We start from the raw sequence: 14,428 nt of genomic DNA, 5'->3' as shown, positions 1-14,428 counted from the left end.
ACGGTCAGTGTTCTGGACTCTGGGCAGATGCCAAAGCTGCCACCTGTCCAAACCTAAAAGACTCCCCCACCCCTCCAGGACCTCCACTGACACAGGCAAAGAGGCCTTCGTGGGGACACCTGACAGTGTTTATCTCCTGAACAAGGACACGACACAGGTCATCCTATGTGGGTCTGGGCCTCCCGGAACACTTTGAGGCGGAGAGCTAAGCTCTGAGGTAATGAGACAATGTGGGAAAGCACACAGTAAATAAACAACAGCTATTTTTAATTGCAACCTAAGCACGACTCCCTCAAAAGTGGGAGAAGAAGCGCAAGACTGAGACACCCCACAATTCGTGCTTGGATGCCCGGCCCAGGCACTTCGGGGCAGAGCCCTAGTGACAGACAGAGAGCAGGTGACTCATGCTGCGTCTCCACTGAGCACCACCCTTACCGGTTACAGAGAGCAAGAACCTTCTGGGAGGAGAGCTCCTCTCTGCCCTGTTACCCACAAGTGTCACCACGCTGTGTAATCGCGAAGCAAAACTGGGACCTTGTTTCTCCACCGGCCACATGTTCCTCATGTCTTCTGTCAAGGTTGCCCACCCTGGTGCACTTGGTGACTGTCTTGTCCCCGGTCCGTTTCTTACACTGTCCAGTTTGTAAACCCATTTCAAGACCAAGATGAGTTGTTCCGCAGAGTTCTAGAAGCAGGACCTGGGCCAACACACGAGCTCAGGCTGACGTTAGTGCACAAGCATGTTCTGAGAAGGAGCCTTGGGCAAGCACGTCCATTGCTGTCCAGGAGTCTCAGTTCCTGGTGATTGAAGTGAACAAACAGGCTGACTTGTGGGCAGGGATGGTGCAGACGGCTTGCCCCTGTACATGGGAGTTCAGACTAGGGCAGGCCCAAGATGCCTGCTGGCTCCACGATCTAGATTCTAAATATAGGTCTTGACTGGATATAATCATAGCCTCGATAGTCTTTCTAGCATATCTTACTGTTGACACTGAATGCCATTTGCCCCACTGCACAGAGGTAGCTAACAACACAGCTGGCGCAGAGGGAAGTGAAACCATTGGCTCTGGATCATGTGGGACGGAACCAGCGGGGCACATCGGCCGTTCTTGTCTCTGGAAAGGCCTTTGACACATTTTCCTCACAGGGGCAAAGCACCAGCATCGGATACATGTAATTTGAAGATGCATTTTCTTTCGCACACAGTAGGGGTTTTTCTCAGCACTGTCTCCTGAGGGACGTGCCTTGTGACCATCACCTCGCTCGTGTGGCGTAGCCTGGACCGTATTTAATCTGACCCACGTGGTTACCTCTTTTCCTTAAATAAGCGAATCTGTTGGTGTAAGAACTGAACTCAAAGAGAGCAGGTGTACGGTTACTAAACATTGTTTCCCTGCCAGTTTACAAACAAAAGAAACGGTTTTATGTTCAGCAAGCTGTCAGCTGTGGTTATTTCTTGAACCAGGAGACCCGGCTTCAGTTTAAAAGGACTTTCCGTCTCAGAAGGTGGACATTTCTGGATACAAGCCCACACTGAGGTGCTAAGTGCAAGCAGGGCGCAGGGCGAGCACGGCAAGAATGTCCTTGGAAAATTAAGTAGCGACACCAGCGTCCGCGGAGCAACTGCGCACAGGCCTGCAAAGCCACCCTGCAGAGGCCAGATGGCTCCAGAACGGGGACATTCTTGGGAAAGTGACAATGAGGTCACATGCCCAAATAAAGAAATTGCCCAAACAGAGTGCTCAGGGAACTAAGAACTCAGGACCAATGTCATCAGGGTGCCTGACCCATGCCCAGAGGTGTCAGCCCTGGCCACACAATGCTTTGGATACACACACCTCTCACCCCAGTTCTCGGCTGGAGAGAGCTAGCTTCTCATGTCGGGGGACAGAAGGGAAAAGGTGTGCCAGGCAGAAGACAGGAGGCACAAGAGCCTGGATGCTGAGACGAAAAGCTAGCAAGTCGACGGCGCCCAGCAACCACTGCCCTTGAGTCTGTCCTGAGAGTTGCCCATTGTGTTAACTCCTTATAACCAAGGGTGCTGCTCTCAGAACCCTGAACAGATGGCCTGCCCATCTGTCCCCAGGAGTCAACAAATACTGAAGAGCTAAGAACTGGCTTCTGGGTTCACCAAGGCAACAGATGGCCATTGGTAAACTCTCACAACAGAGTCTCTACAAGCAGGTTGGGGCTATCCACTGCCGGACAGGGTTAGCTATGATCCTAAATAAAGCAGACAGTGTCATAAAGCAGTTTCCTTTGGAAGTCAAAAGAAAGCCTAGCATAAGACAGGCCTTGAGACCCAAAAGAGTTCTTCCATGCTAGGGGACCGTGAATCCCCCTTGAAACCTGAGCAACCCATCGCTGTCTTGGGGCTCTTTGGAACCTTCCCTTGCTGGGCAGGGTTCCCTTCCTATGCCCATTCGTGACTTGGTAGAAATCCAAGCTCCCTAATGGAATTCCTGAAAGGGGTTTATTAATGGCACATTCCACTCATTTTAGCCAGCCTGTAATGACAAGCCTTGGGAAGCGTGATGGAAATGAGGAGAAAGCAAACCTTAATCTGAGAAGGGTGTTTAAAGGCCTTTCATAACCCAGAAGCAAACCAAGACAGATGATCGGCTTGGAGCTGCCCAGACTGCTTCACTCCTTCCTGTTTTGGGGGGGCAGGGCTAACACTGGGGGACTCAGTCACAGCATAGACTGTGGTGCGTGCTCTACTCTGTCTATGGAGTATGGCGACATAGCCCGGCCTGGCTGAAGGACAGTAAAGAAAATGTACTGAAGGCCCAGGTGTGATTGTGTTTGTTCCCAACCTAAACGCCACCAGGTGAACTTTGTAGGTGTATTTAATTCCTAAGAGCCAAGTCACTTGCTGGGGAGAGCATGCTCCCTGCCATTAGCTCCTTCACTGGCATGGCCACGGGACAGGAGCATCTCACCAGAGGATGGAATTGCAAAACCCTCCAGATAGCCTTATCAATGACACATCCACCAGGACCATGAGATAGGAACCACGGCAGTCACTCACAACTCCATCCGTCCTGGAGTTGTTCAGGGTGAATCCCCCGTCAGGCGTGATGCGCATGAGGTTCCTTACAGGCAGCCAATCTTAGTTTGAAATTCCACAGGCATGGTTTTAAGTTGGTCCTTCCTACTGCCATGACCTTGAGATGGGTAGAGGGGTCAGAACCCCTCCTGAAATGGCCTCATGGGCCAAGCAAGCTTAAGAAGTTACCTCATGCAGCCAGCTACACAGGAAACCGCCCAGATGTGCTAAGGTGGCAGAGGGGACAGTCTACAGAGCACTCCACATTAGCCAATCCATCCTAAAGAAATAGAGACCACCGTGTGGGTGGCATGAGCCTCCATCCCTCTCATCCGCTCAGTTTTGCCAGGGGGATCCTGGGCCCAGGCTGTCTTCCGGTGTCGTTCTGGCCCAAGGGCTAGACCTCTCCCATCAGTCCCCAATCACAACAGCTAGGGTGACGGTACCAAAGGCGAGATTGTTCCGAGTCATTTGTCCCATCAGCTCACACTACGTGAGTGGGTTCCTTGAGGGAGAGTAATTAGCAGATCAGAAGCCGGTGAGGTGCTCCTTGGGGTGTGGGGCGTCCCCCCGAGACTGGCTCCTTTCACAATTATGTTCCCTACCAGGAATCTATTACATGATCTAGTTTTTCCTCCAAAGACATCATTAATCACAAGATGAAAACCTAAGTACAATTGAAAATACATGTTTGCCTAAGCACTGTCAGGGCTTAGTCGTTTGTCAAGCTTCCCAGATGTGAGCCAGAGTGCCCTCCGCAAAAGCCCCGGATACCGTCTGTCCCTTTCCAAATCCCCTTCCTCCCAGCAGCATGAATTTGACCTTCTTCTCACTCTGCCTGCTTTCTTTGAGATGACAATGTGCTTATAGTGTTATTGTCTTCAGAAGGCCCCACATTCTGGGAGAAATCGTGGAAGAAAGTGGTTCCCGTGGGGGTCTACAGAGGGGTCCAGCATCTCTCCGAATAAGGGAAGAGAGCAGCTGGGTCCCCTCTCTGACTCTGCCTTTGGACAAACAGCCTCTGCTCCTGGGCTCCTGTCACCTACACCGATCTATCCATCTGATGGGCAGATGCTCTCAGGGTTCCTCATTCACACAACTCAGGAGTCGTCCCTCCAGCAGCGCTGTGGCAGTCAGCCCCAGAGTCACAGTCAGCCCGGCACATCACGGTGAATCCCAGAAGCCAGCAACCAATCCACTTGATATACAGACAGCAAAGCTAATCAGGTGGCAGCAAGGAGAAGTGCCTTCTACTCTGAAGGTCACCTTGGAGCCACACAGAGTGGATGGCAGATCCAAAATCACTATGATGGAGAAGGGGAAATGGAAAGAGCGGCCAGGAAATGACCTCACAGCTCCAGTTACTGCTGGAACCTGTGAGGGTCGCTAGCTATTGGAGGGGCAAAGCAGCAAAGGGCCCACATGGGGGGAGCAGAATCCGTGGGCATTCAGGAGCAAAGGTGTGGGGGGGGGGTCGTGTGGCAAACGGGTAAGGAATCCAGAGGTATGTGGAGCATGTCAGCCAGCCTGATGCCTCGTCCTGGGTAAAATGCACACTTTATTGACTGCCTGCTACAGTGGCGGTTCTGAGGCTATTAAACCCCTCGATCCAGAATCACCAGGATACAGCTCTGGAGAGCACATTGGAGAGTACTAAGAGAGGTTACAGGGGCCTGCAGCTCACGTCATTCACAGCTGATAGAACAAATGACCGGCTTTCCTGCCTGCAGCTCTACCAGACTATTTCCCAGGGACCCCCAGCCTCCAGGAAGAGCCCCATTTCCCTGCTGGCTGCAGGAAGAAGACCCAGATGGCTCAGAACAAGGCAAGGCCTGGCCACCATGTTGGGCTTCACAGAGTTCGCAATCACCACCGTGGTCTCCGGACCATTTCTCTCTAGATCAGGAGTCCGGCCAAGCCCCTTAACCACTCTCTGCCTTAGCTGCCCCCGTATTCAATGAGAAGAAGATGGGCTCTTCTTTTCCATTTCAGCTTCATGCTGACATGCCAAGGCATCTAGATTCTGAGTTGTAGGTCTAGCAACGAGGGAAGGACAAGGCACACGGTGGGGAGGGCCCCTCAGTGATGCCACTGCAGGGGAGGAAAAGGGGAGCTATGGAAGAGGTCAGCAAGCCACACCTCGCTGGTTGAGCAACCGACAACAGGGACACACCAGACGGAGCGTGTCTGTCATCCCCTCTGACTCATGGGCAAGTCCCACAGGGCTCGCGTTCGACTCCTCCCATGCCTGAACCCACAGAGGTTACTACAGGGCAAGTGGCCACCTGGCTGAATGTCCATGAAGGCACTGAGGATGCACTCTTGCTGGCTGACTCTGAAGGTGAACGTGACCTGTTCACCATCAGAGCACGTGAGGTGGAAACAGCACGGGGGGAGCTGCCCCTCCTGGGTCAAGATTTCTGTGCTGGGTTTCAACTCAAGATGCTGCGATGGTTCATCAAATGCTGGCTTGCTAGGATTTAGAACTACCATAGCAACAAGTGTCGGGGCACTTCTGTGACGGATTACCTAGACTGTGTTAATGGAAGTGTGGAGACCCACTCTAAATGTGGGAGGCACTGTTCCACGGGCTGGGGTCCTGGACTTCATGAAAAGGAGAAAGAGAGCGAGCACAAGCCCTCATCTCTCTCTGCTTCCTGACTGTGGGCACAACTGACCAGCTGCCTCATTCTCCTGCCGGCATGACTTCTGCTATGGTGGGCTATCCCCTGGACCTGTGCGCCCACACAGACCCCTTCTTCCTTAAGTTCTTTCTGCCAGGTACTTTGAAAAGTGACGCACGCCCAAGGCTTCACACATCCGAACCGCCCCATGGCAAACGGCCTTCACCTACAGCATGGGTTTCCAACCCCCACCACAGCATCTCCAAGGCCATGCACAGAGCTTGCTGTGTGTCTCACAGGTCTGCCACGATTTACCTGCATTAACCAACGAGGCCCACTTGGTACATTTTTCTGTAAAATCTGTATATCCCTCCCTTGCCATTCCAGTAGGCTCCACAGAATGGGCTTGTGGCCGAGCCCGGTGCAGTTTCCTTATTAACAAAACAGGCCGACATCTGGGAATGTGGGTGTCAGGTAACATGCCCTACAATCAGCCCTCGAGAGGGGACAGGGCCTGTTCCCTGGTTGTGCAAACCCAGACATAATCGTTCATAACCAAGGAGCTCAGAGGTCCTGGGCATTGACTTCTCAAGTTTCCAAAATTTTGTTTACCAGCGAGACCAGATTGCCCCTGCAAATGATCTCACAGGCTTAGCTTCAAGAGGCAGAAAAACAAAACCAAGGGAAGAAAAGAAAGAGGAGAAGATGAAAACCATGAAAAGGCTCCAATTTAGCCCTCTTAAAAAGCAAAGTTGTGCCAATATTTAAGAGCTCCTCCCTTCAACCCCTCCCTCCCCAAACTGGTCTTCCAGTGGCACCTGATGTTCTCTGGATGTCTGAAGTTCCTTTCTGACTTCTGATTTGTACAAGGTGATTCAGTGGCTGGCAGGGAATGCCTGGTCTGTTCCAAGGCTACCCCCTACAAACAGACGGCTAGACTAGGAGCCAAGAACCAGCCAAAAAAGGGGTGTGCACCCAAGCTCCTTCAGCATTGACAGGGTCCCTCACCATATGGTGCTCCAGAGGCCTCCGAGGCTCCAATTTCCCATTAATGGACACAGTTCACCAGCACCACACACTGAAGAATCCTCCCAGGAAGGCCATGCCAGACCATGGAATGCTCTTGAACAACTGAGTGTTGGGAGGCAACTTACACTTTCTCTGAATGGCTGGAGAGCAATTCCACCCTGAAAGACGGGCATAAGCCTTTAGGGAGGCCCCTCAGAGCACAAACCCACACTAGCAACAAGTAAAGCTGCTGCTGGGTGAGCCCTGTGCAGTTCTTTATCCAGGCCCCAATACTGGAAATCCAAGGTACTGGAACTCACTCCTCTGAGCACTACCAGTGGAAATTTTCATATGACTGAGTGTGACAACTCACAACCAAAATATAGATCGCATGAGAAAAATGCGTAAAATTACCTTCGGGTGTATATATCCCTAAATTGTCCAAGAAACAGATGACTGTCATGGTCACATTTGACTCCTGTCCCCAAGGTATCTCATTATGGATATGTACATATTGTCTAAATCCAAAATATATATGCAACCAGCAGCATTCCAACAAGGGACACTCAATCTGTACCAACATCATCAAAGTTTAGAGCCACTGTGACTTTGAGACTGTCTAATCTAACTTGTGTTAGATTTCACAAGAGAGAAGTGGGCCGTGCATCAGTGAAAGGAAACTGGCCAAGGCAGGGCTGCATCAAGAACATATCTCAGCCTTCCAACTGCAGCCCGAGACTCTCCCCAAACACGCTGTGGCTTCCTTCACAGGCTCTCCCCAAGCACCACCACCAAGCCAAAGACTTCCTTCCCTACCTTTCTTCCTCCACCAGGGTCCCTCGGGAACGGAATAGGAAAGGTCCTTGAATTCGATATTGACAGCCGCCCTCCGAGGCAAGGAGGAGAAGCGCTGGGCCTCTGTGAAGTTGTTGTCCACTTTCTTCAGATGACCGTTTAGCAGATCTGTCTCAACGTCGTCCACGTTGCTAGACACGACCTCGTCCACCGACACGCACACGGACTTGGGCTCCGTCATCGCTGCAGAGTAGCTGCTGGCATTCTAGGAAGCAATGCGGATGTGGTAAGATGTGTTATGTGCTCTCTGGGGAGAAAGAGCATCAAGAGACCTGCCGCTGGGCTCAGGGTCATCGATTATCCATAGGGATACTTTTTAAACTTGGAGAGTACCTTTGTCCCCAGAGGAGAGAGAGGCCACCTGCACGAATTGTCCCAGCTAACCATCACTCTTGCTTCTAGTAAAAAGGACACCGAAGATAAGAGGCTAAACACACCTACAGTCTTCCTTCAGGATCACAAAATCTGATCATAAAACTTCCCAAAGTAACTCACTTTCCTCTAGGAAGAAGGGAACGAGTTACCATGGAAAGTCACCTCTTTCCGGTCTACTCAAAAACCTCAGTGAAGACACACGAGGCTCTGAAGAAGGTACAACTGACACCGGCTTAAATATTTAGAGCAAGCTGTTGTCACATGTTCCCGTGTCATCTCCTGACGTGGCTAGGGATGCATTACTAAAGTCCTGGTGTGTGGGGGCTGGCTGCATTTTACTGTCACACTTTCTAGATCCCTTGTAATTTCACTCCACTGTATCTTCCTAATACTATTGGAGGGCCGGAGGCAGAGAAACTGTGGCACAGACGACTTAAAACACAGTGAGGTGCTTCCTATATTACCAAGGCACGGTGTAGCTAGCTAAGTAGGGCTACAGACAAGTGCTGCAACTTTCTATTATACGCAGAGCCCAAAACTTTAGCTTTTAAAACCTTTTGCAAGGCACCAAATGCATATAGCGGGTACGCCAAGACCCAGGAGTATTTATGCAAAGCAAGGGGTTTGCTTTTCTAATGGCTTGGCCGCCCTGGCCTGATCAATATGCTTCAGGAACCTCCAAACGCAGCAGCAGAGTCCTGAGGGGACAAGTTGTTCTAAAGTGATTCTAGCTGTCTCCTGAAGCTAGGGGGGAATGTCCAAAAGAACGAGCCTTCTGCAGGCTCAGCCAGCTGCTGATAACCAACAGCTCCCCACTCCCACCCCTCACCTCTTCTGGTCACCAAAGCTACCGACTACCCCAGGACTGGTGAGGCACGGCTGTTGTCCTCTGTTCTAGAGAGGACAGACATGCCATTCTTCTTCTATTAGTTTACTAGCTATTTCTCTAAGATTGCTTATTATTTACTACTATTTCTTAAAAAAATAGAGCTATAGTGAATTATCTGCAGAAAGTCTCACAAAGGGATGGGGAGGTGACTCAGTTGGCTGGATATGCTTGCCTAGCGTGCACAAACCCCTAGGTTTCTTCAGAGCACCCTCTAACTCTAGCACTTGGGAAGTGGAAGAAGGAAGGCTGGAAGTTCAAACTAATTCTCCGCCGTGTGGTGAGTTCGAAGCCAGCCTGGCTACACAAGACCCTACCTTAAGGAAAAGCAAATGACCCAACAACAAAAATCTCTACAAGCCCAGCAATTCAACCCCTTCACCCACCAAAAACGTGCAATTGAGTCATAGAAGAGCTGGGTTTACTATCATGGCATTTGGGGGTTCAGAGTCTAGTGGTAAGCTTTGGGGGTTGTATATTTAATACAAATGGGGTATGAGAGAGGTAGACCCGGGGATTCAGGAGCTGTTGGTGGTGGCAAAAGGAGATTGCACTTCAGAAAAAGATATGAGAACCACAAACATGCACTCACCTTCATGAGCATCTCCTAATTCTCACTGACACGCCTACCGGGTGAATGAAAACCAAGGCTGGAGGGAATCCTTGAAATCTAGCTCGGGGCAGCAGGTATGGAGCATGGATGCTCCTTTCAGTACCAATAAAAGCAAGTTCATATGTGCCCAGAACCATGGCTGTGCTGAGACCCACAGAGACCAGTGGAGAGCCTCCCAGACAGCCTCTGTGGATATTCATCATCAGGTGCCTTCCCTGACAGGGCTCTTGTAGAGACAGGTCACTCTGTAATAGCTCTGTGGTCCTGCAAGAATGCACCCATTCAACTCAGAACCTACCAGCAGGCACAGGGACCTTCCCGAGACCCATCCACTGCCATGGCAGGTTTATAACCACAAGGGCTATGGAGGAGCCTGGGAAGCACCAGGTGCTGGCTTCAGGGCTAGGGTGTCCTATGGAGCACCAACAAGGCAGTCAGCCGAGACCAGGTCCCTCCCACCCTACCTTGTCATGAAGAGGAAGTACCACAAGCTTGGCTCCAACCCTGAGAGAGGGGGATAGCCCTTCTCCATCATGGCCCCCGAACTCTACCCTTAGGTTCCAGCTGCTGTGGGTAATCCCTCCTTCTCCCTCTCCACAGACCCCCATCATAGGTGTCCAACCCCAAGGAAGCCAAGAAGGGATTGTTGCTTCCTTTCCTGTTGAAAGCCACAGGAACAAGGGGGAGGGGGGGCTCACAGCCATCACCCCACCCACGGGCTGTGGCAGATATCAGACAAGCATCAGGCCAACATCCCGGCCTTCTCCCCGGACTCTAAATGCACACGTCCATTCCCTTGACAGACTGAACACCGGATAAAGCCAGCCAGCTAGCCAGACACAGACAAGGACTCAGGCCCTCACAAGCTCAAATTCAAGACTGAGTCTAGGGAAGAAAGCAGCCATCACAACAAGATTAAGTAAAGGCCATGGAGGCACATTAGATGCAGACCAGACCCTGGCGTGGGAGCCCAGAACAGTGTCTGCAGAAATAGTCCAGGCTGAGATCAGTGAGATGAGACGGGGGCCGGGTTGTGGGGGCTGGGTTGTGTGTACCATGATCCCTTCAGGGGGCCTCTGTGAACAGGGAGCATGGACCACGGAGATGTAGACCTATATCTGGAATGTGAGTTGTGGGGTGCAGTGTGGGAGAAGGCAGGAAGTAGGGTACTTGGCATAGACGAAATGAGAGAGACAAACTCTAGAAAGAAATTATGAAGATCAGTGGGGTCTCTCTCTGACCTGGTGTCCCAGGCTCAGAAGGCTAAAGCAATCACCTGCAGAGCTAGGGATGGGGGTACTTAATCGGCAGTGGTAGCGAGGGAGGAAGAAGCCAGAGTCAGCTACTTAGGATGTGAAGTGCTCAAGAACGAGACCACGTGCCTGTACTTGCTAGGCAAGTGGCTGTAAACAGCAGTGGCTAAGATTCAGTGTGTTCAGACCACTCCAGCCTGTAGCCTGTGCTCTTAGCATTTGCACAGCATGGGGCGGGTAGGGGCAACTCCAGTTTGAAGGGGGGGGGCAGGAAAGCAGCAAGGTGAGCCATCTAGCTCAGAACCTCTCAGTCAGAAGGGGTTCGGATCCTTGTCTTCTCTCACCCAGCCATTTGAGCATTGCTCACTCTACACAGCATGGGTGCTGGCCAAACTGTCCTTTAGAGTAACCAGCACAGCAAACAGGAACTCAGGCAGCCTCTCCCTGCCCCATCCCCCTTCAGCAAGGACACTGGCCCCACCCTTCCTCCACTGGTGTCCAGTGGCCTCACCCAATTAATAAAATCATAAAAACCGATGTGATGAGGCAGTGGCCTGTCACTCCAAAATAGACCAGCTCTCTGGAAACACATCCTCCGAAGAGAGCGGCTAGCTAGCAATGTAGGTTACTGCGAGCTCTGCCTCAGCCTCCTGAGCTCATTAAAAATAAAGCAAACACCTATTCCCTCCTGCACTATCCATTGGCTGGTCTGTTCCCCTGCCTTCCCGTCTGGACACTGTGCCCTCTCCTCATGGAATGTGTTTTGCTGACAGAACAGATGGTGAAGGCAGGAAGTCCATTCCTGGGGACTCTGTGCAGAGGGGACTCTGTCCGGACTGTTGCTAGGGGCTGCACAAGAGAATGCTTCCCTCGGCACGGGGGTAGGGTATGGAGAGTGAGGGCTGCGTGGCATCTGGGGACACCAGAGTAGTGGGGAGGAGGTCACATACAGCCAGCAAGCCTCACCCACTGGGAGACCCCTTCACTGGGAGCATCCAGAGACAGAAACTTCTCTCAGCACACTGGGGCAGGGGTGGTTCTCTTCTCTCTGTGCTTCCTTGCTGCCAACTACGACGCTCACCTAGATGGCACTTCAGGACATCCTGGGCACATCAGAAGCAACTACGCTAACCCATAATCAAAGCAATTCCCCACAGGAAAAGTGTCCAAATGTCACAACCCAAGCTAAGCTTAAAGGGCAGGTTACACTTGAGTGACCACTCACAGTGTCCCAAAGCTGCAGTCTTACATCTCTGGGAGACACACGCCCACCTTTTGTGGCCCTTGCAACCTCAGGACCTTAGTACTCCTGGAGCTCTGGCCGCCCTCCAGGGCTCTCTCCAGACTTGTAGCTCTCTCAGCCAGCATGGCAGGACCTCAGGGCAGAGGAGACTAAAAGCAAATCTTGAAGTCTTGTTATAACTGAGATAGAACAATAAAAAAAAAATAGCCTGGTCTTTGACTTGTGCCAGTAGCACCTGGTATTCCTAGTCATTGCCACCTCTTACTCCCAGCCAGGTCCTACCAGGCTGGTCCTGTCTGGTGTCCAAGATTAGGCAAGATCGATGGATCCAGAGAGGTATAACCACAGGCAGATGGATATCTTAAAATTAAAACCAAAGTGCCAGGTTTCCAGGAAGAAGATTCTTTTCAAATATATCAATAGATTTCTTGGGGAATTAAAAAAAAATAAGCCCAGCCATTATGATATCTGTAACCTCACAGCAGAGGTCCAGGCTGTATCAAACCATAACGTTATAAATCAGCATAAAAACCTGTATCCTTCGGCATTCTGGCTCATTTATCCACACGTTCAAGCCAGTTCTAAATGACGGCATGTCCCATGCAGAGGGAAGCCACCAAACTTCCTCTATTTGCAACGAACATCAATTAGCTTAACTTTCTGTTGCCAGCAGAATCCCCACATTGATAGATAAACGCGCAAGGGGCAATTTTTCAGTGTTACCCAAGACAGCCACTAGATAAAAGCGAGTATCTTGAGGAGAAGCGATTCCTGTTCTCATTGATTCTGACATGTGTCAGAACCAGAGCACATACCTCAAGGTTGGGAATCAGCTTGGGGGGTCTTCCTCCCTGCCTCACCAGACCCCCTGCTAACCACTACTCCAGAGCATTTTCGCTCCACTCTGTCGGTTTACACAAAATCATTACATAATGAGTCGGCGGGCTGGGCTGGAGGAGTATTCTACAGTAACCTGTTTGGAATCATCGGATGCAGTTGTCAGAGCAGAGCATGCGCACAAAGCCTGGTGCTTTTTTTTTCCCCTCTAGAGCTCAAGGCAAGAGGTAACTGTCGGTCAAATCCTACTGAGCCTTGCTGACTTCAAATACAGGATGCTAAAAATGAAATAAAGGGGAGGGACTGTGCGATGTGGGTTTCCAGCGTATGGGAAGGCGCAGGCAAGCTAGTAACAGAGCTGGGAAGCACAGAAAGGGATGATCCGGGTGGGAATACGGAGGGCTAGCTGTTTGTACTCCACACAGTCTGAAATCAGCTTAAGAGGATGTTATCCGCAACGTCCGCGTGTTAGGCGGAGCCGGTAGCGCCAAGTGTGAGACCAGACCGGTGGTGGGCTGTGGTTTTTATTGTTATGTTCGCTTTTTTTCCGGGTGCACTGAGGGACCGTGAAAGAGGAGACGCTTGCCCACCTCTGGGAACAGAGCTTGTCTAGCAATTAATTCAGTAGCACCCGGTTTTTGCCCTAGGACTGGTACCTGGGGTGGGGGTGGGGATGGGGGAGTAAATGCCCACACCCTGTCCTCACCCCTGCAGGGATCGCCCTCCTCTGTTTCCCCTGGGACTCTGCCGCCTCCTCTGAGAGTAGCTGTCCCTGGGGAGCGCAGGAGAAGAGGGTCTGTTTGGTGGGGCACAGCTCCTCTTTTTGTTCCCCACTATGCCCAGTGCTCCGGAGGGTGGCGCAAGAAGTCACCGTCGCCTGCCTGCCCCTCAGAACTCCCCAGGGAGATCCGACTCTCCCTACCCTCGGGCTAGGTCGGCATCCCTTCCTTGTGCGCCCCAACGTCCCGAGCCCCTCACCCAGAGGCAGACAAGTCAAGGCCATCTGTCCACTTGTGAGGCTGCTAGCTGCCCCGTGCCCCACTCCGGGTTCCTCCACCTTCCTGGCGCCCTAAGCCAGTGTAGAAGCACCCTGATGCTCCAGGTGGCCGGGGCGGAGGCGAGCGGAGCAGGGCACCTCTCTAGGGCGCCCGGGTCAGCGCCCAGAGGACGCGCTCCTAGGCGGTCGGTGTGAAGACCAATGTGCGGGGTTTTGTGTTTCCTGTTTCCCTAAACCCCAGCCGCGAGTGCAAAGGATGTGCGACTCACCATGGCGGTGCCGACCGAAAAAGCGGCCATCAGACAGGCCATGCCCCGGGGGCGGCGGCGGTAGCAGCGGTGGTGGTGGTGGCGGCGGCGGGGTGGAGGCTGCGGGCGGCGGGGAAGAGGTTGCAGGAACGAGGCTGCGCTTGCTCCAGCTCCACGACGGCGCTCGGCGCGGGTTCCGACTGCGCCCTGGCCCCGCCCCGGTTCACGATTGGCCGGCGCGGAAGGGGCGGGACGCCGACAGGTGCGCGTGCTCTTGTTTTGCTCCTGTTGCAGAGAGGCTGGAGGATGCCTTGGACTGGGAGCTGTCGGCTAGGCCTCTAGCTGGGTCTTACCACCTGGTCCTGGCAACCCCAATACAGAGACCCCACAACAAGGGCTGGGCCAGCGCAACTCTAGGCGAGCCAGTGGGGGTGCCATAC

The 14,428-nt window shown here is 52.3% G+C and overlaps 1 protein-coding gene across 1 annotated transcript in view; it reads right to left on the bottom strand.

Annotated features, from left to right (window-relative positions):
• The window catches only part of Abcg1 (ATP binding cassette subfamily G member 1), a 57,030-nt gene extending 42,844 nt beyond the window's left edge, over positions 1 to 14,186 (bottom strand). Inside the window, exons 1-2 of the mRNA XM_075979763.1 lie at positions 14,010 to 14,186; positions 7,498 to 7,741 (exon numbers count right to left, since the gene is read on the bottom strand). Coding sequence (XP_075835878.1) covers positions 7,498 to 7,741; positions 14,010 to 14,051 — 286 coding nt within the window. The 5' untranslated portion in view covers positions 14,052 to 14,186. The remainder of the gene's footprint in view (positions 1 to 7,497; positions 7,742 to 14,009) is intronic.
• Positions 14,187 to 14,428: the final 242 nt, after the last annotated feature.

This window comes from Microtus pennsylvanicus, chromosome 7 (assembly GCF_037038515.1).
Source record: "Microtus pennsylvanicus isolate mMicPen1 chromosome 7, mMicPen1.hap1, whole genome shotgun sequence".
In the NCBI taxonomy this organism is placed as follows: domain Eukaryota; kingdom Metazoa; phylum Chordata; class Mammalia; order Rodentia; family Cricetidae; genus Microtus; species Microtus pennsylvanicus.
The sequence above is the reverse complement of the archived record's forward strand: the minus strand, read 5'-3'. Positions and strand labels throughout refer to the sequence as shown.